Consider the following 26,616-nt stretch of genomic DNA (forward strand, 5'->3'; position numbering starts at 1 on the left):
CTCTGTTAGCCAGCATTTCTACTGGTGGGGTATATACCTTCTTAGGGATATGCCTATATTGTTAGGTAGAATGTTATTGAGCATTTATTCTGTGATACTGGTTGTGCTAAGTAGAAACTAAAACTCTGGCACTCAGGAGCTGCAAACGAGCTGCAGCTCCTGAGTGCCAGTGTTTTAGTTTCTACTTGGAATTTTGGGAGGGTGCCGATCCCTCCAACATTGTGCACCGAGCGCTAAAGTATCTTGGAGAGCAAAGGGTGTGCAAGAGGTCTTCTGTTCGTATACTGGTTGTGCTGCCATCATATGATGACCCAAACATTTGAAGAGATGAGGCAGGTTACAATGCCATTTTCTGGTGTTAACAAGAAAGATACTATTGGCATTGATCAAATGTCTGTGAATTCTGATTCAGGAGGATTGTTTTCTTCTTCTGCTAGAGCAGATTCTAAGGAAAGCATCTTCTTATTTCCTCTGGACAAAGTCTAAAAACTGGTGAGTGGTTAACAAGGTGATGAAGGATCAAGAGAAGAATAAAAAAAAAACAAATACTCTTTTATTCTTTTCGTAACAAAGTGTTAATACATTTCCAGTCATTCCAATTATTAGAGAACTAATTCAGTGTGAGTGAAAGGATCCAGCAAAAAGACCAGACATTTCAGAAAAATTTAAGCAGATGTGCACGCTACATAAGCAAGAAGTAGCATTTTGGTAAGATCCTCCTGCTGTGGACATTCCATTTGCTAGGATGTCAAAAAGAAAAACAATACTCGCAGAGGATAGCTGAAAGACCCAGTGGATAGAAGGGCAGATACGGCACTAAAAAGATCTTATGTGGCAGCAGCAGAGCTAATAAACCCTTCATAGCAGCAGTTTCAGTGTCTAGAACTTGCTGGTTGAATAATCTGGCAGAAGACATTGACTTGGCACTGTCAAGGGATGATTATTAAATGCCTTTTGATACATCACATTGGCGACAGATTTTTTTATGTGATACAGCTGTGGAGTCTATAAAGTTGTTAGCAAAATTATTGGCATTATCATCAGTAGGCAGAAGAGCTCTGTGGATGAAGGCATAGAAGTCAGATTTGTTTTTTAAAAACAACCTCTATTAGTGAATTTTGAACTAAGTAAGCTTTTTGAATCAAAGTTAGATGCTTTAATTGAGAGTCTACAGGGAAGAATATCCAAGACACTGCCACAAGACAGGCTGAGATCATCAAAGATAATTTTTTTTGAAGAAGTAATTCTCCAAGATCTAAGTATTCCACATTATCTTTCTGAAACAGAGAGGTTTTCCGAGGGTCCAGGCAGACAAGAGCTGCAGGGTCTAATAGAGACAGCAATCAAAGAACCTTAGCCAAAGATTTAAATAAAAGCAAACTGGATTTCTGATGTCATACCTCAACAAGACATGGTTGGGGAAAAATGTATTTGCATGGGAGAGTTGGAAGAAGTTACCTTTCTGGAGCAAGAGCTGGGTATATATTTCACAATGTTCTTTGTGCCCAAGGCTGGAGGCAAAGTCTTCCCCAAATCAATCTAATGACTACAAGAGGAATCACAAATTCAAGAAATTCTGCTGACTTTTCCGGAAGGACAGGACAACATTTCTGAATGCTTTCTCCATTTTTGGGGACTTTTAACTAGCATATGTGTTTCCCCCATTGACTATGATTTAGAAAGTAATCAAGAAGGTGAAGCAGGATCAGGCAAAGAATGATAGCCATCATACAGAGTTGGCCCAGGAGGTTGTGGTACCTGGAGGTATTACATCAATCCTGAGGCAATTACTGGAGGAAGGAAAGGAAATGGAGTTTCCAGACCTTAGAGAGACTCCATTTGAAGGCTTGGATGTTGAGCGTGCTGCACTATTATAACAAAGACTGTGAAATTAAGTTGTAGAAACCTTAATACTTGCGAGGAAAAAATAGACATCTTTATCATATAAAAGAATATGGAGAATATATGGCAAGTAGTGTTCTCAGAAAGATTGTCACCACTTCATAAAGATATTGCTCAAATCTTACAGTTCTAGAAGAAGGTTTTGATAAAGGTTTACAAGCAAACACTTTAAAGGTACAAGTGTCTGCCTATTCAGCTCATCGTAATATGAGATTATCCTTGGATTCTATGGCTAAAAGATGTCTGAGAGCCGCTACAAAATCGAGAACACATGTAAAGTCATTGGGATCTCAACTTTTTCCTTAATAGATTGTGCATGGCTTCTTATAGCCTCTGCAAGAGGTATCATTGAGGATGCTGACTCTTAAATCTGGGCAGTGAAGTCGGTAAGAAGAATAGGAGAAATTCAGGCCTTGGGAGCTTCTCAAACTTATATTGTTTTCTTCCCAGATAAATCATATTTAAGAACTTTGCCTTTCTTTGTACCAAAAGTACAAACATTATGGTGTGCAGATGCTGTTATCAATCTTCTGACTTTATTCCAAGATCCAAATGATGACTCTAAAAGACCACTTCACAGTCTTGATTGAGGATGCACCAAACCCATATTTTTGGGTTCAGCCAAACCCCAAAATCCATTCCAAGGGATTCAGCCGAACACCGCCCCTTCTGGATCCGAACTTAGCATATGCTAATTAGGATCCAGAAGGGGCAGAACTGTTCACACGGACATGTAACCCTTCCAAATCCTAATTAGCATATTCTAATTTATGCTAATTATGATTCGGTTCTCCAAGGACCGTGCATTTGGCCAAACCTGAACCCTGCAGAAAAAAGGCAGAATCCTGGTCGAATACCGAACCGAATCCTGGATTCAGTGTATCCCTAGTATTGATTTAAAGAGATGTGTGGGTATGTGTATGGAGTGCTGTGTGATTACTAAAGTAATAAAGCTTCTAAAGTATTAATTGCAAGATGGCTAAAAGAAAATATAAAAACAACATATATGTTGAAAGATGAAGGATATTATTAATGCTCACACTATGAGGAGCATGGCAACACCAGAGCAGCAGAGGCCACCCCTTTAGATTAGAGGAACGGAACTTTCATTTGAAGCAGCGTAGGTGCTTTATCACGGTGAAGGCAGTGAGGTTGGGGAATGCCCTTCCTAGTGATGTTGTGATTGCGGATTCTGTTAATGCCTTTAAGAGGGGCCTGGATGAGTTCTTGGACAAGCATAGTATCCAAGGCTATTGTGATACTAAAGTAGTAGTATACAGTTAGTATTAATGTTGGCATATATGGTTTATGTAGGTATATATGGTTTATGTATGTGAGTGTAGCCTGGTCAGCCCTTTTTAGATTTAGAACTGTAATAAATTAAGACAAATAAATAAAACAATAACGAGTGAAATGTTTTTGTTGTAATTTAGCTCCTTCTTATTGTGAAGTCCCCAAAACTAGTTTTAATTTTTTGGTGTTTGGTTAATTTAAGTCAAGTGGTCAGCCATTTTTAGATTTAGAATTGTAATAAATGAAGACAATAAAGAAAACAATAAAGAGTGGACCTTTTTTTATTGTAATTTGGCTTTTTGCAGAATAAAGCATTTGTTGCTGATTCCCAGCAACTGGTTTTAACGCTTTGGTGTTTGGTTAAAATAAGTCAAGTGGTCTTGCACCTTTATAATTGATTTAAAGGTAAGGGGTTACTATGCTATATAGAATATTGGCAAACTAAGGTTTTCCTTTTTTTTTTTTGTTTGTTTTTTAAGAAATAAAGGGTTTCTCCATGCAAAAAACTTTTTTTTCCCCACTATACATTTTTGATGTTCATTTTTTTGTAAATGTAATTGCTGGTAGAGGCTTTGTCTGTCTGTTTGTATTCTCCGCTACTGACTCCTGAAACAATATTGCAGAAGAGGACCTATTTAATTTTAATGTTAAAATATCAACCACCCCCCTAGAACCAGTCTGCTGCTGCTTAAACCTGATCAGTGTATTAGATGGCTGTAGGAAACACTATATCCACTAATGCTTGATCCAGTCCGATACCTGCTCAGTTAGCATTAAAAAGAATCAGTGCTGTGGCTCTGCATTCCCTTGTGCCTCTTATACTCTCTTGAAAATGGCTTTAGGACAGTGGCCAGCATCAGAGCCATTCCAGAACGATAGACTATATGAAATACAATCCCAGGACATGGTAAACCTGGGTGAGCAAACAAAATTTGCTTGTAAATTTTTGGGTTTAGGCCATACTTAAACATCATGCATTGCTCTGTTGGTGTGCAGATTTTTAATGTGACTTTAGTTATGTTTTCATTTTAACTATTATTGTGGGTCTGTATGTTTTAAATACAGTTGTATTAATGGATATTTGTTTCTCTCATTTTGTCTTTAAAGGTATGCAGAAATGATGCATTCACTAAAAAATGTTATGATGGCTGTTGTGGAAACACTTCTTAATAAATTTGAAGAAGATCAGGCCAAAAATAGAGAACTACAGAAAAAAAGCACATTTGAACAACACACTGGCCGCTACGCAGATAACTGTTCAGACAGCGACTCTTCCTTTAATCAAGTATGAGAATTTATAGTATTCATCCTGTTTACAAGTAATGTTTATCTAGATCAGCGTTTTTCAACCCCTGTTCCGCGGCACACTAGTGTGCCGCGGGATGTTGCCTGGTGTGCCGCCTAGCCCTAGACTCCCCCGGTCCCCTCTGGGACACCTTCACTTCCTGGCTCCCCGATGCCCGGAAATCGTCACTGCCTGTGACGTCATCCGGCATCGGGGAGCCAGGAGAGGCAGCATCCAGTGTTAACGCTGCCACATCGCCATCTAGTGGTAAGATTTGGAAAAGCCTTTTTTTTTTTTTTAACATTAAATGGTTGTTAATGCTAACTGAACTGAGACAAAATCGTGGTTTCAAGCTAAGATTTGCTGATCTACCTTTGGACAGTTTTTGGTTGGATGCCGCCAAGGAGTTCCCCCTTCTGGCTAATAAAGCTATTTTGACATTGCTCCCATTTTCCACTACATATCTGTGTGAGATTAGCTTTTCAAGCATGATTGCTATAAAAACCAAATACAGAGAGAGACTGAGATCTGTTGACGAAGAGCTACGTGTGTGTCTTTCTTCGATTCCAGCCAGAATATCAGCTTTGTGTTCAGCCAAACACGCCCAGGTTGCGCACTGAATTTTATAATTTTTCACTATTTTGTTTACTTAATATTTCATAATAAAGTAATTATAAAATACTTTCTTTGTGTTTATTTGATTCCTATTCAAGATAATTACTTTATATATAGTCAATATAGGCACAGAGTTAAATTTTTTAACATTTTCTAATGGTGGTGTTCCTCGTGATTTTTTTCATGAAACAAGTGTGCCTTTGCCCAAAAAAGGTTGAAAAACACTGATCTAGATGTATGTTAAATATGAAACCATGTGTTACTGTTTGCTCAAAACATTAGAACTTTATATATAGAGTACAGCATTAGGGAAGTTATCCATAGCCAACAATACTGCCATCCTTTGGTGGTTTTCAGGCAGGGCTGTACTGGGGTGTGCACAGCGCACCAAGGCTGCCACCCCAGGGGCCCCCACATCCCCTCTTAGGGGCGCCTACCACCCGCCCTACCACTTCCCCCCGAGCATGTGTACATTATACTTATCTTCAGTGTAATTAGGGGAGCGCTAGCAGGGATCGACTCTGAGTTTACCAAGAATAATAAAGTGTGTATATAATCACTTTTACAGCTAGCGGCCTTTTGTAATGCAGTGTTTTGATTTTAAGCACAGTGAAAATCAGACTCATATGAAGATAAAGCAAGCTACTCTACAGCAGGGAGGGACAATTAAAGGAGAAGGAAAGTCATTTTGGCATTTTACTGCCAATAGATTCGCACATTACACATTAGTGCCGCCTAGAACACTATATTTATTCTGCAGAAAGCTTTACCATACCTGAGTAAAGAGCCCTAGAAGCTTTCTCTGTTTGTTTAAGACAGCAGCTGCCATTTTAAGTAGCTTCCTGCTTGCAGCTCTATCTGTGGTAGCTCAGATTACACATTCCTAAGGGTGGGGGAGTGAGTTTTGTATGTATAACTTTATTTTTAAAGCGCTACTTATGTACGCAGCGCTGTACAGTAGAGTTTTATGAATTCTTATGAGAGGGGGAGCTGGAGAGAGATGCACAGACTCTGGTCCCTGGAATAAAGGAGTTTTATTGAGAGAGGAAGTCAGATACCCAAGAACATGTTTACAAAAAAGGAGACAAAAAATTCTGTGTTTCTTTTCATAGAGGACAGTTTTTCTGTGAGTGCTTATGGCTGTATTTTCATAGACCTTTCTGATAAAGCTTTCTTAGTTTTTACCTTTCCTTCTCCTTTAAGTATCTTTTCCTTCTAGAGTTGTGGAAAGCCCAGTGAAAACTCAGATACAGAGGCCACAGAGTACAGGAAGAAAGCATATGCAGCAAGTGAGGGCTACTGGTGGCCACAGTTATGGTGCACAGCATATAGAACAGGGGTAATATGCAGAAAAAACAATTATTAAACGTTTTCACAGGAGGGCGTTAGTTAGTGCGGATGACAAAAGGCAACAGATATGATAAGTGATATAAGAAGTAGAGAGATGAGCATTGCTACATGAAAATACATGTACTTTTAGACAGAGAGCGAAGTATGAAATATGTAAAAAAAAAAAAAAGAAAAAGGATATATTGCCCAGTGCTGACATACGCACAGTAGTACAAGAAGCTAAAAAAGACAGTTATAAAGGAGGCAAACTAAACTTCACATTTCCATCATGTTTCTAGCATACTAACATGTGAGTTACTATAAGATTCCTTTCTGATATTAGAATTATGCTTTATTCCCGCATGAGTCCAGTTATATAAACTCTGTCACTCTCTAAACTCAAATCTTTAGTTCATTTGACATCAGTACGTAAATGTATGGCATATTTTACTTTTAAATATGTTAGGTGTTTATTGTGCAAGGATTTTTCTGACCCAGGGTCTCTAGTTCTATGTCATCATGAACACTAAAAAAAAATAATGATATTGTGGTAGAATGTTTGATTGCTAGTTCTATATATATGAGAGTAGAATGTCTGGCTAAATAGTTATGGTTTATTAGCAGGTAGAAAAAAATTGTATTTAAATAGACTGGGACATACATTGGCAAAATGATCAAAGAAATAGAAAATAGAGATCCACAAGTTCAAATAGTAAACGGAGATCAACAAGTGTGCATCAAAGTATAAGAAGGGTTTTGAAACATTTCTGCATTGAGCAATGGTTTAAGATCCCTCCAAACATGTGCCTCAGTATTACTAAAAAAAATATAAGGCTCTTTTGTCAGCAAATTACTACTCATCAAAAAATGAATAGGTCTTGGCAAAAAAGTGCTGGATTGGACTGCTCAAACAGTAATAAAGTAAAAGTAAAAGTAATAAATCTTTCGAAAAAACATTGTAAAAACTATTTGACAACTATTCTTCTGCATTCTCTATTTCATTTATTATATGTTTATACAATATAAATTATCTTTTTTTTTTATTTTAATGTACCATAAAGTTATTGGAATTGTAATTATCCCCATTATTTTGTTTTATCTGTATTTTTATTTATTTTTTGTTACAGAGTTACACTTTTATGAACACAGAGCAATTGCAACTTATCGCAGAACAACTGGATCCTAGCCAGCCTGTGGAGGTACACAGTATATAAAACTAACAACCATGAGTTTCCAGTGGTAAACTTTCAAGATATGCGTATTCTGTAACTTTTGGCAGGTTATAACTAAATCTTCAACTTGCAAATTATTCACCACTGCGGACATAAATTACCTGTATTTTTGTTAGAATGGTGTAGCTTGTGTTGCACAGCATCATTTATGACATTAGAGATTCACTGGATACAAATCAGTTGTTTGTGTAGATGCAACCTGCTAAGGAACCCTGGAATTTTTAGCTGCTCAAGGCTGTTATTAATTCCACTGTGTACTTGCATAAAAAATGGATCACAGTATGCTTCATGGGAATATTTGTGCTTGCCACAAGATGCAGAGGAGCATGTATAGACACAAGTACCTTTGTAAAAAGCAGCAAATAGTGCACAATCCTTTTGTGCACTGCTTGTATATTTTAGGAGGTTGAAATAGCAGCAAGGTAGATAGAAAGGTGTTCTCAGTCTTTTGTCTATTGGTGAGAACCTAATTACTAAGGTCTTGTTGGAACCCTGCACAGGAATGGCCACAGCAGGCATAGAGTGCTTAAGATAGCTTGCTGGCTCTGTCAGTGCCTTGACAGAAGGATCTGCAGGCACCTACCATGTTGTGATTGTGAGCAACAGCTCTAGGTAACAGAGCCAGGGGACCAAAGTGATGTGTAACTGGCAAGGACAATTATAAGGCTCAGGAATAGAGGCAATCATTCAAGCTGATGCCATTTTTGACTTTGCATGTATGCACACTCTTGACATTTTTCTGGGACATCTATTTCCAGCACTTCCAAATTACTGCACTATTGCTGTATTTGGAAAAAAGAAGTGCCAATAAAGTATTTGTAACACAGGACAGGTTTCTCATTACCGCTTAATTAATCCTTTAAGTGTTGTAACTTTTAGAATCATCATTGACATGGAAGCACTAGAGTGCAAGCATTTCTTGGCTTGATGTAACCGGATGCCAGTGTCAAATCCTTTGTTCCCAAGATTTGGTTAACTGCATTAAATCATACTTCAATATATAATAATAATTAAGCATGCTACATTAAGCTTTGACATTTAGAATACATTTGTGCCAGGGGCGCTGCTGCCATGAGGCGAGTTGAGAACTTGCCTCAGACGGCAGCACCCCTGATGTTACCAGATATGGCAAAAAGCCGCTCCTGGTAAATTCAGTAGTCAAAAGTCCGATTTTTAAATTGAAATTTTGGAGCACTGTTGTGTTCTCTGAAATAGCAGTATGGCCCCCCTTTGCTCCCTCCCAACGCACAAAACGTGCAGAGGGGCAAGAAGGGACAGCATTCCCTAGGCCACCTCAGGGCGGTGCTAGGGCCCAAAACATTCCTGACCAGTGCCATAACCAATGGCAAACATTTAGCAATAAACTCAATCTGCTGCAGGTAGAATAATAAAAGCTAATAATTAAAATCTAATTCATTTTTACAATGATCACTATGATTGCCTATTACTTACCTTTAGCTTTAAGGAATAAAAATAATAATTTGGACGGAAGTACAGTATGGTAGTGATATTTTGAACTACATTAATAATTTAGTCTACAAGCATTAATGCCCTAAACAGTCATGCTGAATGTAGGAAATGCAAAATTGCTTTTTTTTATTGTATATTCTACTGTTATAATACCAGTTTTTCAGATGAATAGCACTTTAATAATGTTAAAAGTAGGATTCATGTATCATTAACAGAATTAACCATGTTTGACTGTTCCCACAGTATACAATTAAATTATATGGTATAGCTAGATGGCATACTTCTTGGATGTACTGGTTACATGACTAGCTTTTTTTCTTTATTTTGGCTGTAAAGGTAAGAAGGGAAGCAATGCAAACACTCTGCTCTGCACCGCCATCTGATGTTCTCAAATGTGAAAGCTGGAATATTCTTCAAAAAAACCTCATGCTCTCCCTTGCAGACCCAGACTCCACATTTACAGTAAGAAACGCATTAGACTCGTATTATATACACGTATAAATAAATAAAAAAAAATTATATGTATGGGACCTCTTATGCTCAGGACCTGGTGTTTTCCAGATAAGGGATCTTTCTGGAATTTGGATCTCCATAACTTAAGTCTGCTAAAAATTACTTACATATTGAATAAACCCAATAGGCTTGTTTTGCCTCCAATAAGGATTAATTATATCTTAGTTGGGATCAAGTAAAAGGTACTGTTTTATTATTACAGAGAAAAAGGAAATAATTTTAAAAAATTTGAATTATTTGCTTTTAATGGGAGATGGCTATTCCGTAATTCGGAACATTCTGGATAAGGGATCCCATACCTGTATATATATAAATGTTTGTGCTCTATCGATCTGTGAGAGCAGATGTATAGAATAACAGGGGCTCTGTTCACATAAAATGAAAAGACAGCACAGCTGTTCAAATTTATTGGTAATCACCAGTTAAAAAGGACGGGGTGGAAGTGACCTGTATCGGAAGTAGTGCTTCCATCTTGTTTAATCCTCACAGCCATGTACCAGATCTACTCTAACTTCAGGTCAAGGCTTTTTGGCCTCTTCAGGTAGATCCACATGGAGGCAGAAATGAGATAGTAACTCCATTACTAATTGTATTCTTAAATGAGTTGTTTGTTTCCTCTTAGGAGCGGATTTTGCGGTTTTATGCAAAGACATTTTCTTCTTCGCCACTCAGCATGGCAAGAGAAGTTTATACTAGTTTAGGTATGTTGTACTTAAACAGACTGCTGTATAATCAATGCTTTTACCTTTTCGCAATTATGTTATACCTATAATCAACTGGTTTTATATAAACTAATGTATACTATTATTTTTTAGCCAAACATCTAGAAGTGTCATTTATTTCAAGAGAAAATTCCAAATTTTCATTATCAAATGGTATAGAGATCACCAACCCAGAAATTGTTCGTCTTTTGAAAAAGGTACAGTAAAACTTAACTTTACCGTCCTACTCAGATGGCCTGTCTAACTTTCATATTCATTTTTTTTTTTTTGCATATAAGATTCGGCTTTTGAATGACTATCAGAAGGAAGCCCCATCATTCTGGATAAGACATCCAGAAAAGTAAGATATATAATTTTAATTATTTAAGCAAATTTTACCTTCATATACAGATATCGGACCCCTTATCTGGAACCCATTATACAGAAAGTTCGGAATTACAGAAAGGCCATCTCCCATAGATGCCATTTTAATCAAATAATTCACATTTTTAAAAATGATTTCTCTCTAATAATAAAACAGGACCTTGTACTTGATCCCAACTAAGATATAATTAATCCTTATTGGAAAAATTGCACTTGATCCTTATTATCTCCCACTTAGGCCAGAACAGAGGTACTGGGAATATCCGTGTGGTCTGAAGGTTCAGTCAAGTATTGTATGTGGCCGCTGCAGCCCTGTGTATTTTAACAGATGGGATGTGGCAGATAGGCATTTTAGCCCCTTGCCTTTTGATTTAGCGTGTTGTGCTGAGGCTAGTGCCACACATGGTGGATTCTTTGCCTGCAGAATAAAATGTATGTAATTTTTTAATCAAATACATAACCTTTCATTTATCACCATTGAGCCTCATTTGCCAGTTAGCTGCCCAGGTTTCCAATTCACTAAAATCTCTCTGCAAAGCATCAACAACCTCTGTGGAACTTGTTTTTTACAATTTTACATTAAAAGAGACAGCACTTACAATGCCAACCTTAAGGTCATTAATAAACAAGTTAAAAAGCAAAGGATTAATCACAGACCCCTGCAGTACTCCACTAACAACACTGATCCAATTAGAAAATGTTCCATTTACCACCACTGTTTGTAATCTATCCCTCAGCCTGTTCTCTTTCCAAGTAGAAATATCTTTCAGATCTAACTTTTGATGTATATGTTGTTAATGTTTGTTAATAATTATTTAGGTTACTAAGAAGGTGTCTTGGGTGTCAAAAAGGATTGCCACAAAAACTAAATGTTTTACTTTTCTGTTCTATAAGGTATATGGAAGAAATTGTGGAAAGCACACTGTCTCTTTTATCAGTTGTTCACGACTCAAGTTCACATTCTTCGCAAATCTTTCTGGATCCAGCCTTCTTCATGGCCCTGATTGATCCCAAAGCATTGTGGTTTAAAAAATGGATGGTAATAAATAAAACTCCAAATAAAACTGTAGAATAGAGAGAAGTAACATTTTAATTCATCTATGCTAATAATTGCCTGCAATCATTTCTTAAGCTATAAGCATGGGATAGGTGGGCATCGATAAAGACTGCTGAGGGGAGTATTATATTTTTGTGGTGGGAATGGTGACGTTTGTTAGTTTGTGTTAGTTGGATATCGTCTTTATAAGTAGTTTATTTATGGGTTTTTCCTTTGACACTCATCAGCATTCCACACTACTGGGTGCTTGGAAATAGAGTAGTAGATATAGAGTAAGCCAGTATAACATATAATATATAGCAATCAAGTGGCTGCTTATCCAAAGCTCTATTATTACTAGCTGTGAGCAAGTTATTCCTTTACAGGAGCCTGGGGATAAAAACAAATGTAAATGAATATACAATCCTTAATATTTCCATTAGAAAGATCCATAGGTTAAATAAAACTCAGGTTCCTTTACTGCGGCGTTTTAAGCTCCTTTTCACTACAGTATGCATGAACATGTTTCATGGTTTTAGTGTAGTCACAGGAAATATTTAATTCATCAGAGAAATGCTGGTCCAAAAGCATGATTGGCATGAGCTCTAGATTCTTTTTTATAGCTTCTAACATACCAAGGATCATTTACATCAATAGGTACAGTACGTGTAATTTAATTGTATATAGTTAAAGCATTTTTTATATACAGTGGCGTAACTGCAGTCCCTGGGGCAAATTTTCATCAGCGACCTGAGAACATTTTAGTGATTATTATTCCTTTGATTATTCCACCTGTACTCAAAGAAATAAATTAATAAACTTTATATATACTTCATGCTCTCAGAATATGTTATTTGTTCCTTTCAAAGGAGGAAATATTTTGTGTATTGATTGAATTACTTTTCAACATGTGACCTTTTCACTCATTATATTTTCTCCTCTTTTTATATTGAAGCATGCCTACTATAGCAGAACGGTAGTGTTACGGCTGCTGGAAAAAAAATATAAATCTTTGGTGAGTAAATGTCTGTATATTGTATGTGGCTTAAGGGTTAAGACACATGGAAGCTACTAGTAGCAGATACTTGTAACGGCTACAAAAATAGACAATGCTGATCATTTACTGACTACTGACAATTGCCTCTGCTAAAACTCTTGTAGAGACTGTTATTAGTAAATGATCAGCATTGTCTGTTTTTGTAGCTGTGACAGGTAGCTTCATGTATCTTTATCCTTAGGGAAACTTAATGTTTAAGACAGACTTTAAAAGGTTTGCCTTATATTTTCACATGAGAGGCTCTCCGTTCATATCTGTATGTATTTTATGAATAGATAGTTTGACATTTATGGTTTTGAAAAATGTTTGATAATAACCAGGGCTCATCCTTAAACCCTTCTAAACAAAGATGGAAAGGTAGGACACTACAATACACCCACTAATGCCTTCCTCTTGCTATAAATTTATCTATCTCCTATTATGCATGTTCTACACTACATTTTTCATTGTTTTTGGTTGATATATTAAAGGATAACTACTGCACTTATTGTTAAGCAGTCCCAACATCCTTTTTACACTGTTGGGTCTTTTAAAGCATGTACATCCTATACGTTATAGTGACCTTTTGGTTTTAGGCTACTGAGTGTCATGTCACAAATCCCAAACTTTTATTAAAAAAAAAAAAAGGCGAACCTGGTGTAGATTATTCTACCTAAAATTTAAATATTACAATGCTTTAAGGTAATTTGTTGTCTCATAGATTGTCGCAGCTATCGAGCAGTGCTTTTATTACTTTGAATCATCAAAAGCAGGATATCAGGAAAATTCCAAAACCACAGTGGCCCCACATCATACTGGTACGTATTTATCAATGCCATGTATATTAGCAGTATTTATTGAATGGTATTACGTGATAGTCAACCCAAAATAAAATTTTCTGTCTAATAAAAGAAAACCTAATTTTAAGCAACTTTGCAATATACATTCCTTACAAATTTGCAATGGTTTTTGACTTATTTGTATATATAACTGCTATTAGAAGCAGTGTCTGTCTTTTTCTATTCTCTGCCCTGGTGCCTCTGGCATTTGAAACAATGTAACACAAACCAGCAGACTCACAGACCCGCCTTGCTGGAGGAGATTGACCTTTGCATCATTGTTTGAAAAATAACAACCAGGAGTTCAGCAAATGCTGCTTTCTATAGCAATTACATTTACACATAACTTTTAAAGCACTAAAAAATTTTAATAAAAACACATTAGAAAGTTGCTTGGAATTATGTCCTTTAAGTCCTTGCACAGGAATCATATTTATTAATACTGGCATAGACATGCCCTTAGTATGGTATATATAGTGTTTATGTACAGGGTTACTTATAGATGTATAAATAGTATATTTCTTTTGCTGTTTTTTTAATATATTAAGTATGCTTATTTATATCTGCACAAGAATATTCTTGTTCTCCCCTGTTGAATTGATGGGGGCCCTGATGAGCCTTACATTTGTACTGCCAGGGCACTATGTGATATGACTATGTTCTGCTGGGACAGAGACAGATGATGCAATGTGCAATATAGTGGGAGTGCCTACTGAGATGTAATATTTGATATATGTAGAAGTAGAACTTTTGGAGTCGTGGGCAGGCCCAGTATCTACAGCAAAGACGATAAGAGGATCTGTGGATGATTGTGACATTGCCCATTTACAGAGAGTATACATCAGTAAACATTGTATACTTATTAGTTCACAGTGTTCCCATGCTTTAATTTACAATTAATGGTCCTAGACTTGCACCTTATTTGCTGGCGAGTGAATTCTATTAATGTTTGTGCTGTTGCTGTCAGTCAAGAAAAATGCAACATTGCCACAGTATTCCATTTACAGAATTTGAATTTGTTTTTTATCTTCTGTTTCTTTCTAGGCACTAAACAGAAGACATTTTACACCAAAAGAGAATTACATTATTTATACTTTGTCCATTCCCTCAGTCTTTTAGGAAAATTGTTGATCTATAAACATGGCAGAAAATTATTCCCTCTTAAGCTGAAAAACAGGAAAGGTAACATGACTTCTCACACCAGTGCCTTATGTGTTTAAGTTAGCATTCTAAAAGCATAACTGGCTTTCATTTCTTTAAGATATTGGTATTGTTATAAATTATATATATATTTATTTAAATGGCATTTCTTTATGAGTACGTTTAAAATGATTTGCTCTTAAATCACATTATGATTTATAAAGGGATTTACTCTTCAAAAAACATTTACCCATACTAACTGAATTAATGTTCATAGTTTTGTACTGCAAAAAATGTATATCCTTTTACATATAAATGCTTGAGCCGTTGTATCTCCATCCCATTCAAAGCAGTCAGTTCACCCATATTGGGGACCTGCAGGTTTAAAATTTGGGCAGTTTTGTGTGCTTTTAATAAAAGCCACTTCTTTTTTCCAGATATAACTAAAGGTCCCTAACAGAGCTCTGCACCATATACGATAATCTTGTTTAACTATATAGATATGTTTTTTATTCTTCAGAGGTAATTTCTCTGTCTGACATGGTGGTGCTATTTGTCAATATCATGATATATTGTCCTAATGGTCAAAAGAGCACTCTTGGAACCTATACAGGTAAATGTAATACATTTTTACATATGATATATATATATATATATTTGTATTTTTTGTGTTTGTTTGTTTTTTTAATAGACTTTAATTGAGTTTTCCAAATTAAACGGAACCATATCATCACACATATATGCACATTGTATCATTATCAGTGGGTTCTCCATTGGGGGTGGTTGGAGGGATGTTGGGATATGTTTGTACTGGAGAAGATAAGGGTGTGGAGGGGGTAGCACCTCGGCAACAGAGAAGATCACTGTAGGCATGAGAGATTATTTTGCTCTAGTAGTCAGTCAGTAGATGTTCCAGGCATTTTTAGCTCTGTACGACTGAGTTCAAGTAGTTGGGCCCATCTCCACGCTTTCCATATGGCTGTGTTACGTTAATCCTTTTCAGATTAAAGTCTAAGATCTACACCGATAACATGCTGTATCTGTATTTTTTTACGGTTTATGGGAGCATGGGGGCTAATATAAATATATTCATATGATTTTTTTAAAATCTGGCGCTTTATATTGTTTTTCAGCTTCAATGGATAGTATGGTTCCTTACTAAGAGGGAAAGTTTCATTGTACTGTAAAAGAAGTTTTCTTGTTTTTAAATAATTATTATGCTTTGTTTTTTTTGCATTCAGGGTGGACTGTGTATATGCAATCATATTGAACTTAATTGTTATTGGAAATGGTCTGCCTAATAGTTTTTTTTTTACTGCACAGTGAGATTAGTTGAATCTCACTTTGTATGTGTTTTTATTGCTTTAAATAATTTCTTTGGATTTCTAGTGACTTTATTTTCCTTTTTCCGTGTTGTTCTTGATTACTTCTTTTTGCACATAAAAAGTTCATGTGCACCAGTAAAATTGTGGGGTATCTACATGACACTTCTTTTGGTAATCCTATGTATACTTAGAACTGTTCAGAAGACTGCAGGCATTTTATTTGTCATGTTTTATCACCTACAGATATGTGGTGTCAATTTTTATAAATTTATTGAAAAAATATTTTTAGCAAAGCTGCGTCATTTGGATCCACTTCCTTCTGCACCCTATGCATCTGCACTGAATAGAACAGCTTCCACTTAAGTGTAGGTACATGGAGGGGAGGTCAGCTCAAAAATGCCTTCTTCCACGTGTTTAATCTGACCTCTGCTCCGCCCCATGTACTTGCATCCAAGTGGAAGCTGTACATTCAGTGCACACAGGGATTTGGAAGGGAGCGGATCCAGCTCTCTCAGCCTGCAGTAATAACACAGGCTGGGAAACAGAACAAAAACACTGTGTGCCCATGGCCTTAGAACTTCAAAATCTGCCAAATGCTGTTTTCCAGTCATTGGCTCAATTACAATTACAGGAAGCAATAAATATTGCTGATTAGATATCCCACTCTTTGCTTGTGACATTTAAATGATGCAATATTGTGTCTTATTTGTATAGGGTGTTACGCACCATCAACTTTGGCAATGGAGGTTCTCAGGATGCTTTGTGACTGCAAAGAATGTGCTGGTGAATGCCTGTATACTGCTGTAGTCATAGATACACTCCTGGACCCAATTCAAAAGCTCCTAAAAGGAAAAAGGGTAAGTAATATGGTACCATTTCTAATTTGTATTTATGATATTTTGTTTTGATAAGAAATAAATAAGAAAATAAGTTTATTATCTAGAAAGTAAGAAATTTAGATTTGAATACACTGAATAGTCTTTAATGAGCAACTAAACATAGTATAGACTTTTTAGCACAGGACACAGATATGTTTTAAAAATTATTATAATTCTTGGAAAATAAATGCAAGCTACATCCTTATTTTAATATCTATAACCTTGGTATAAGCAAGATCAAGGTTTCCAATCAGTTGACTAAAAAGGGGGGGGGGGGGGGGGGTCCTAAACCCCTCAATAGTTCTTTCACCATTGTTCATGTTATGATATTCCTTAATCTGTGTTTTCTTGTAAGTGGAACTATCCATATATGTTTTTTCTAGGTGGGAGATAATAGAGATAGTATTTAATATTTAGTTATATGCTGTATGGTGGCTCAGTAAACACTGAGCTCTGTTTTAAAGAAATGTGTTTATTGTATCTGGTGGGGGGGGGGTCCTCTAGCACTCTAAAAACATACAAGTAGGTTAACCAGTTTCTGATAAATTGACCCCTGGGCATTTGTGTTGTTTGAACATTACATTGTAGGTTCCACTGGGGTTGAGAAACAATTTTGAAAAAAGGTGCTGCATAACATGCCAGAGCTATATAATTTAAGGACAATAATAATTAATAGTCTAATGAATATTAACATTCTAGTTTTAAATTCTTAGACTTGCTTTCCTGCTTCATTTTAACTTGCAGCTGAAAATAATATTTAGTAGTGATGAGCGAATTTTTTTGCCATGCATAGATTTGCACCAAATTTCCACATTGGTAATTTGTTTTGCGAGACTTTCCTGAAAATTTGCAGTGAAAAATTTGTCATGCATCAAATTGGGCATGTCGCATAGAAGTGGGTTCAGTCACGTATAAAAAGATGCAGATGACAACCGTGTTTCGCGATTCGCTCATCACTACTGTTTAGTAGTCAGGAACACTGACCCTGGCAACCAAAAAACATTTACTGAGAGGTAAAGTCTAGGTTAATTCTTATATTTACTTCTTTCTATTCTAACCCTTTGTCATTGGTACAGCATTCTTACCTGCACAACATAAATGTAAATGACTATACTCAAAAACCATAAACAATGAAAAACAATTTCAGATTAACTTAGAATGCTACCAAATACAGCATACTTTAATAGTTTAAGGGTATAAGATAATACACATGGACATAATAAACATGTTTAGAGATTTCATAGTACTTTTTGTATTTCTAACGCACGATTCCTTTGAATATTAGGTTCATGTCAATTGTAATGAAAACACCCTGACCTATATTGCTGATATTTTAGCAAGGATTGCCTCAACTGAAGGAGGCCGTTCTCTTCTTCTTTATGGTGAAAAAGTGGATTGTGCAAAAGACAGGTATTGTTATCATATAACTTTTAGGGGCTGATTTACTAATCCACGAATCCGAATCCCGAATGGGAAAAAATCAGATTGGAAATGAACATTTTGTAAATTGTCACGACTTTTTCGTAGCCAGTACGACTTGCTCGTAAATTGTCGCGACTTTTTCTTAGCCATTACGACTTGCTCGTAAATTGTCGCGACTTTTTCGTAGCCATTACAACTTGCTCGTAAATTGTCACGACTTTTTCGTAGCCATTACGACTTGCTCGTAAATTGTCTTTTTCGTATTGAGCGCTCGTAAACGGCGGGCAAACCTTTGCAACTTTGCATGATTTTGGAAGCCTCCCATAGGACTCAATGGCACTCTGCAGCTCCAACCCGGCCCAAGGAAAGTCTCCCATAGGGCTCAATGGCACTCTGCAGCTCCAACCCGGCCCAAGGAAAGTCTCCCATAGGGCTCAATGGCACTCTGCAGCTCTAACCTGGCCCAAGGAAAGTCTCCCATAGGGCTCAATGGCACTCTGCAGCTCCAACCCGGCCCAAGGAAAGTCTCCCATAGGGCTCAATGGCACTCTGCAGCTCCAACCTGGCCCAAGGAAAGCCTCCCATAGGGCTCAATGGCACTCTGCAGCTCCAACCCGGCCCAAGGAAAGTCTCCCATAGGGCTCAATGGCACTCTGCAGCTCCAACCTGGCCCAAGGAAAGTCTCCCATAGGGCTCAATGGCACTCTGCAGCTCCAACCCGGTCCAAGGAAAGTCTCCCATAGGGCTCAATGGCACTCTGCAGCTCCAACCCGGCCCAAGGAAAGTCTCCCATAGGGCTCAATGGCACTCTGCAGCTCCAACCTGGCCCAAGGAAAGCCTCCCATAGGGCTCAATGGCACTCTGCAGCTCCAACCCGGCCCAAGGAAAGTCTCCCATAGGGCTCAATGGCACTCTGCAGCTCCAACCTGGCCCAAGGAAAGTCTCCCATAGGGCTCAATGGCACTCTGCAGCTCCAACCCGGTCCAAGGAAAGTCTCCCATAGGGCTCAATGGCACTCTGCAGCTCCAACCTGGCCCAAGGAAAGTCACGATACTGAAGCTTGAATGAATCCGAAACTTTCGTACTCGACACAACGGCTACGAAAAAGTCGCTACAATTTACGAGCAAGTAGTAATGGCTACAAAAAAGTTGCGACAATTTACGAGCAAGTTGTAATGGCTACGAAAAAATCGCAAAATACCGATCATTACGAAAAAAACGCATTCGGGCGCTTTTCGGACGTTCGTGGATTAGTAAATGTGCCCCTTAGTCTAAGCCTATATTATAGGGCATTTAAATGGATTACTGTGAAAGAAGGAATAAGAAAGGTTCTAAAATAAAAGTTTAACTTTTATTTTACCATGTCAGCATTTGAGTGCAAAATACCATAATAACCATAAATCCCCCAATAATACAAGTGTTCATTTGCATTTTGGTCAGTCAGATCAAGGGCCACTCAGATCCAGTCCTCAAGCCATTGGGAAAATCAAACCTGCTGGATCAATATCCATGGGCCTATAAGCTGCCAGCTTGGTCCGGCAGCAGCTTTTGTCAGCCCTTGTATGGCCACCTTAAAGGAACAGTAACACCAAAAAATTCAAGTGTATAAAAGAAATTCCAATATAATGTACTGCTGCCCTGCACTGGTACAACTGGTGAGTTTGCCTCAGAAACACTAATATGGTTTATATAAAAATGCAGCTGTGTAGTCATGGGGGCAGCCATTCAAAGGAGAAAAGGCACAGGCACTTAGCAGATAACAGATAAAACACTATTGTATTCTACAGAGCTTATCCGTTATCTGCTATGTAACCTGTGCCTTTTCTCCTTTTTTCCAGCTTGAATGGCTGCCCCCGGGGCTACATTGCAGCAAGACCTTTGCAACATTCAATTGCTGCTTTCAATAGCAATTACATTTACAAATAACTTTTAAAGCTCTAGTTGCTTAGAATTATGTTTTCTTTCTTTATGCAAAAAAATTTTTTTGGGGTTGACATGCCCTTTAAAATGGCAATTTTCTATTTAGGGTTACCCAATAGCACATACTACTAAAAAAGTATATTTTTGTGAAAATGGTTTATTTAGATGAAGCAGGGTTTTACATATGAGTTTGTTTATGCAATATATTTTTATGGGGGTATACCACAATCACATATATTATTTATGCTGCAGAATTTTGAATATATATTTTTTAATGTATTACACCTGCTGTGTGTTTTAAGCTTTGTAGGTGCCCATACCATAGCCCATTTCTCTAAGAAGCTTCTGGATGAAGACATTCCTGCATTAGCTCAATCAGAGATGCTGCCTCTTTTGAAAAGTACTTTCATATTTGTATGCCGCCAGATGTATCACACATGTGAAGGACTTCATGTGTTCATTCCTTATCGACTGCATGAATGCATTGCTAATGCATGGAGAAAGGTGACCATATTTTCATGACATTTATTTTATAGTACTTCCAATTTTGGAGCTCAGGAAGTATGTGGTTCCTAAGTGCCTATGTGCCCAAACATAGGTAGTGTTATATTTATTGGGGACATGCAGGTCCTTGCCATTTATTCTGAAGTGCAAAGACCTACACATGTATCATTTTATGCACTAAACAACCCTTTGGTTGTAATTGGCTTGGGTGGTGAAGGCCCTCACTCGTTGGTGTTTAGACATTCCTATAAATGTGTATGTCTGTTCATATAAATAAAGTCAAATTGGTTCTTAAACTGACTTACTTTAAATAGATTCATTCTACATATATATTCATTTTCTTTACAGACTGCTTTTTTGTCAGAGAGAACCCCAACACCTGTGGCTGGAGCTACTTCTGTTTCATCTGAAAGCCAGGAATCCCTGGGGACGTAAGTACTTAATTGTACTGTAATGTACTATGTGTGTATATAACTTTATTCCTGTATTGCTACAAGAATATGCAGTGCTGTATAATTTTACAATACAGAAAAGTACAAGTAGTAAGGTCAAACGCTTTAAAAGTAAATATAAATATAGAGAAATTACGTACTATGTGGTTAGAGACAGAGTAAGAAGGAGGTCCCTGGGTCCTAGAACTTACCAACTAAGTAGACATAGATTGTAGACATTGTAGGAGCCTGAAATTATAATGTAACTTTATCGTTTAGAAATGCCAGAATCCTTGGCAAGGGCCTGTTCTCCACACAAAACATGATGGTCACTGTAGCTCAATGACTAAATATATAACCGTTTCCCTATTTTATGTATCTTTATTTATTTGACATGAATGCAGGAGACATTTTACAGCAGTTGATATGATATTTAGTATTAGTTTAAAATAACTAAAAATATTTATTTTATTTGTTTTTGTACAATGTACAAATGAATGAAAATTAATTCAAATGAAATTCATTCAATCATATGTTTTATACAGTGAGGCATGGGAAGAATCTCTGTTAGACAACCTATTAAATTTTGCTGCTACTCCAAAGGGACTTCTGCTTCTTCAACAAACTGGCACTATCAATGAATGTGTGAATTACATGTTCAGTAGATTTGCCAAAAAGCTTCAGGTAGGTGGTTATATATAACATGCTGTATGAGCCATATTTTACAAATTTATTATTATTTATTAATTTGCAATATGTAGTTCTGAGTTTATTTTTTCCTTTCTTTATATGATGCCAAAGCTAGGGATAATCATAAGATTCTATTTCTATTTCTCCTAATTCCTGTCTGAGAACAGATCTTCTTGCATTTTTGTGAACTAATACTGACTAGTTATTGGGCTCCTAAATTTACATAGTTTACGTAACTTGTGCAAAACTCGCATAACTCATGCTTCCATATAAAGCAAAAGCAGGGGCAGGAAGGAGTGTAGGGTTTAAACTTAGGGCAAATTCCTCTAACCCCCAAATAAACTGACTTAATTAGAATATTAATAGAACTCTTTATATGAACACCTTATTATAGAGTAACATCAGCTGTTTATATTGCACACACAATGTGGACAATTTTAGTACTGCACACTTCTGGGTGGTTCTGGGTGGGCCCATAAATGGGGCCCCAAATTTTCCATGCTTTTGGTCACATATACTCTTGTAAGTTATATAAAAATAAAAATACCTAATTTAGAAGTGGTGTTTTTTTCTCTCCTTTTATCAACCTGGTAATCACAAAAATAAGCTTTATTGTGGACATGGCCAGCCACCAATGAGACGGATGCCGAAAGAGGAGGGTAATTTACCCCACCACCATTTGCATCTGATTTCGGCATTACTGTATTTGGACTGGAATCGGATGAGGCACTGCCACCATGGTCCACTCAATCTGGGGCCTGTTCGGCAGTGCTCCAGTAGCCTGGAATGTATCACGCCTACCTGCCTTCTATTTGGTACCTAGAACTAGAAGCAGACATTCTTGTAGCCACTCTTTGACCAGTCCTATAATGAACTTTTTAGTGTGATGCAGTTAAGACCTTTTAGTGTAAATTTCACCTGTTTATGATCTTAACGGACTGCTCTGTGACACTTTCATTTTAGAGCTCCTGAAAAATTGTGCCTAAGCTGGGAAGTGCCTTATAATTTATTACATCTTTCACTTTGGATATCTAGCTACTCAGTTATTTTTCCTGTGCTTAAGTAACTTCATTTTACCTACCATTATAATTTGAAAATGTGCAAATTAACTACTCCAGCATTCAACTGTGGCATTCACGGTTTCACTATGTGCTGTTATCAATTAGACAATAAAATTACTGCGTTACCTTCCGAAAGAATTGGCAAGGCACACTGAATTGCTTGAATCACAGATGGATGATATGACAACTGTATTGTAAGCCCAGGAAACGTACTTATTTCAGCTTCAACAACAGGTTCTGGACCTCCAGCTAAAATTAGATGATCTTTAAAATAGACCCTGCAGTGACAATATAAAAATAAGATGGGTCCCAGAATCCTACGAAAACTGAAATAAAAACAATATAGCAAAAAAGGGGAAGTTGCGCTCACCACTGTATTTTAAACCATTAGGTAGGGGTACAATGAGGCTGTGGCCACATTGATTTGTGTAACATAATAGGTAATGTACAACCATGTTACCAAGTCAGCACCGTTTAAAATAATCTCCACTAGTTACTACATTGGATATATAAATGTCCCTTCCTTCAGTACAGCTTTGGTATGCACTGCAATATGTAAGCTGAGGATTTCTATAATTAGTTGCCATCTTTTTTTTTTTCCCAAGATCTTTTGATCAATGGGGGCTTGATAAAGGGCTGGAGTGAAGCCCGAAACGTTGCCTTTGGCACTTAGTAAAGATTCACATTTTTCAAAACAACTGGAGTGCTGCTGTTTTCTTCATTCTTGATCAATGGGGGTATTACCGTGGCCTTACATACAAATACTCCTTACTTTTTTTGTGGCAAAAAGAGCCACATAGTTAGCTTTTTTAAATATGGAAATTCTTTTATACATCATCACAATATCCTATGTACTGTATGCTTACCATAACTTTTTTGTTTACTAATTGAATACTTGGTATCTGTATTTTTTATGTACTGTATATACAGGATCAAAATACCAGTAAAAAGTTAAAATAAAAAAAAAGAAATGCTTTGTCATTGTGCAAAATCCGAAATACATTATATCAAATATGAGAGTGAAAATCATTCATCTTTTTCTACTAATGATTTTTATCAGAAGAAGGCAGAATGTAACATTTTAGATAGAGTTTGTTTTATCTGAATAGGGTCACCATATCTCCCATGTGGCTACATTTTAAATAGACCTTTATTATACTGCTTTGCAATACAATCTGTTCCCACTGTACACCATAGTTTCAAAGTTCGCTTTATCTGTGTGTTTTGAGGTGACTTTATAGTTTATACCTATACTGTTTGTCATGCAGGTAAACAGATGTGAGAAATTTGGTTATGGTGTTATGGTTACACAGGTCGCAGCAACAGCTTCTGGAGCTTTAGCCCTTCAAAAATCAGGTAAGTCTTCATTTTAGTTAACATTTTTTTTGTAACCTGTTCTTCTGCCTGATGCTTTTATCTCGTGATAGAACTCCTTGGTGACAAAGCCGAATAAGCGTGACCAAATCAAGTGTTTTGTCAAATGTTAGCAAAGTTTAGGTTCATTGAGTTTAAGGAATGGAGCTCAGTGTGCTGGGTGTGCGAATACGCCTTGTACCATATTGTTTTGCATTATATTTCTAGGATATGTTCAGGCCCTTGTTACTGATTTATGGTCTGCTCTGGAATGTGGAAGAGATGATGTCAGACTTATACATCCTAAGACTACTCCAATGGATCCCATTGACAGAAGCTGTCAAAAGGTAAATAATTAAAGTAAAATCCTATATGGGACCCACAACCATAATGCATCTGGCATTACTAGTGATGCGGCCCCAGGCAATTTTTGCACTAGTGGGGTGTTGCAACATCAGGTCAGCCTCAGGGACAGTTACACCAAAAAATGAAAGTGTCATAAAGTAATTAAAATATAATGCACTGTTGCACTTCACTGGTAAAAGTTGTGTTTGCTTCAGGAACCCTACAATAGTTAATATAAATATCCTGCTGTGTAGCCATGGGACAGCAATTCAAGCTGGAAAACAGGAGAAAAGGCACAGGTTACTTAGCATATAACAGATAAAGCCCCATTATATTCTGTAGAGTTTATTTGTTATCTACTATGTAATCTATACTTTCTCTCCTTTTTTTTCCAGCTTGAATGGCTGCCCCCTTGACTACACAGCAGCTGATTTAAATAAACTATAGCAATGTTTCTGAAGCTAACAAATGGTATTTACCAGTGCAGGGCTACAGTACATTATATTTAATTACTTTAAAACACTTTATTCTTTTGGTGTTACTGTTCCTTTAAGACAACATTGGGTCCAGAAACACCCCTGAGCTGGTGATCTTAGGAACTGCTTGGATTTGGCTCATCCTTATCTCCTGTGGATATAGTTTGTTTAGAGGGTTCCCTTACAAGAGGTATGTTAAGTTGGTGTTGTCTTGGAGACATTTTCTGTTTTTATTTACTGTTCTTTTTCTTTAAATCAGTCTTTTATAGCAATAGTGAACTTGCTTTCCTCCTACCCACCTGTGTATGAACTGCTAGGAAAGCAAGATTTGCCTTCAAAAGATGAATACTCCCTACGTGAAATGCCTACCTGTTTTGCTGTAAGTACTTTCCATATAATTAATTCATCTTTAAACAATCTGTTAATTCAGATATTTACACATTTTCTTGGTGAGATGAAGGGTCTCAGTATAAATATAAAATATCTGGTCCTGGTGTAGTAGTCCCACTAGAAAATGTGCACACAAACAAAAAATACTTATTTATTATTATATTAATTGCTTTTTATGAAAATTTATAGTTTAAGTCAGAGATATAATAGCTTAAAACAGGGCTGTCCAACTGGCAGCCCCCCACCTGTCTGGCTGTTTTGATGGTTTACCTTTGTGGAAGCTTTAAATGGTGTCAGTACTGAGATTAAATGCCCCCCTGCATGGTTCTCACCTCATATTCAGACTGTAATCCCCCTGTATTGTTTAAATATGTAATCTCCTGTACTGTTCACACCTTTTAATCCCTGCATTGTTCACCCCCTGCATTGTTCACACCTCAGACTCAGGCCCTAATCACCCACATTGTTCCCCTGTTCACACCTCAGGGAGTATGTGTGCCATACTCTCACTGCCCTATGCTGCCTGTGTGTGCCATACTCTGCCTGCCCTATGCTGCCTGTGTGTGCCATACTCTGCCTGCCCTATGCTGACTGTGTGTGCCATACTTTGTCTGCCCTACCCTGCCTATGTGTGCCATACTCTACTTGCCCTATGCTGCCTGTGTGTGCCATACTTTGTCTGCCCTACCCTGCCTATGTGTGCCATACTCTACCTGCCCTATGCTGCCTGTGTGTGCCATACTTTGCCTTCTCTATGCTGCCTGTGTGTGTGCCATACTCTGCCTGCCCCATGCTGTTTATGGGAGGTGAACCTGGCAGGGGTTTGTTCTGGGAGTTTGTTAGCATTTGAAAATAGTCTTTATATGGTCCCTAAGATGTGTAATTATGTGCTGGGGGTTGCTGTGCTATCCACAGGGGAGGAGGAGGCATAGGGATTTAAGGTTGTGTCTTAATATGACATAATATAATTCTTTTACATATGAATGAAGAGTGATATCCTCACAGTGAGCACCAACCATTTGGGGTTTTGCTGCGCTACCACCATT

The 26,616-nt window shown here is 37.2% G+C and overlaps 1 protein-coding gene across 3 annotated transcripts in view; it reads left to right on the plus strand.

Moving 5' to 3' along the window:
• tbc1d32 (TBC1 domain family member 32) overlaps nucleotides 1-26,616 on the plus strand; it is a 47,002-nt gene that overhangs the window by 5,079 nt on the left and 15,307 nt on the right. For all 3 annotated transcript variants that reach the window (XM_031901477.1, XM_031901478.1, NM_001374832.1), the window contains 19 exon segments: nucleotides 4,303-4,480; nucleotides 7,552-7,623; nucleotides 9,463-9,588; nucleotides 10,262-10,340; nucleotides 10,455-10,558; nucleotides 10,640-10,701; nucleotides 11,619-11,763; nucleotides 12,716-12,775; nucleotides 13,518-13,614; nucleotides 14,680-14,817; nucleotides 15,296-15,388; nucleotides 16,815-16,957; nucleotides 18,264-18,388; nucleotides 20,623-20,824; nucleotides 21,173-21,255; nucleotides 21,801-21,939; nucleotides 24,275-24,362; nucleotides 24,588-24,706; nucleotides 25,440-25,559. In XM_031901477.1, coding sequence (XP_031757337.1) covers nucleotides 4,303-4,480; nucleotides 7,552-7,623; nucleotides 9,463-9,588; nucleotides 10,262-10,340; nucleotides 10,455-10,558; nucleotides 10,640-10,701; nucleotides 11,619-11,763; nucleotides 12,716-12,775; nucleotides 13,518-13,614; nucleotides 14,680-14,817; nucleotides 15,296-15,388; nucleotides 16,815-16,957; nucleotides 18,264-18,388; nucleotides 20,623-20,824; nucleotides 21,173-21,255; nucleotides 21,801-21,939; nucleotides 24,275-24,362; nucleotides 24,588-24,706; nucleotides 25,440-25,559 — 2,173 coding nt within the window.

The sequence above is a fragment of the Xenopus tropicalis genome, chromosome 5 (assembly GCF_000004195.4).
Source record: "Xenopus tropicalis strain Nigerian chromosome 5, UCB_Xtro_10.0, whole genome shotgun sequence".
In the NCBI taxonomy this organism is placed as follows: Eukaryota; Metazoa; Chordata; class Amphibia; order Anura; family Pipidae; genus Xenopus; species Xenopus tropicalis.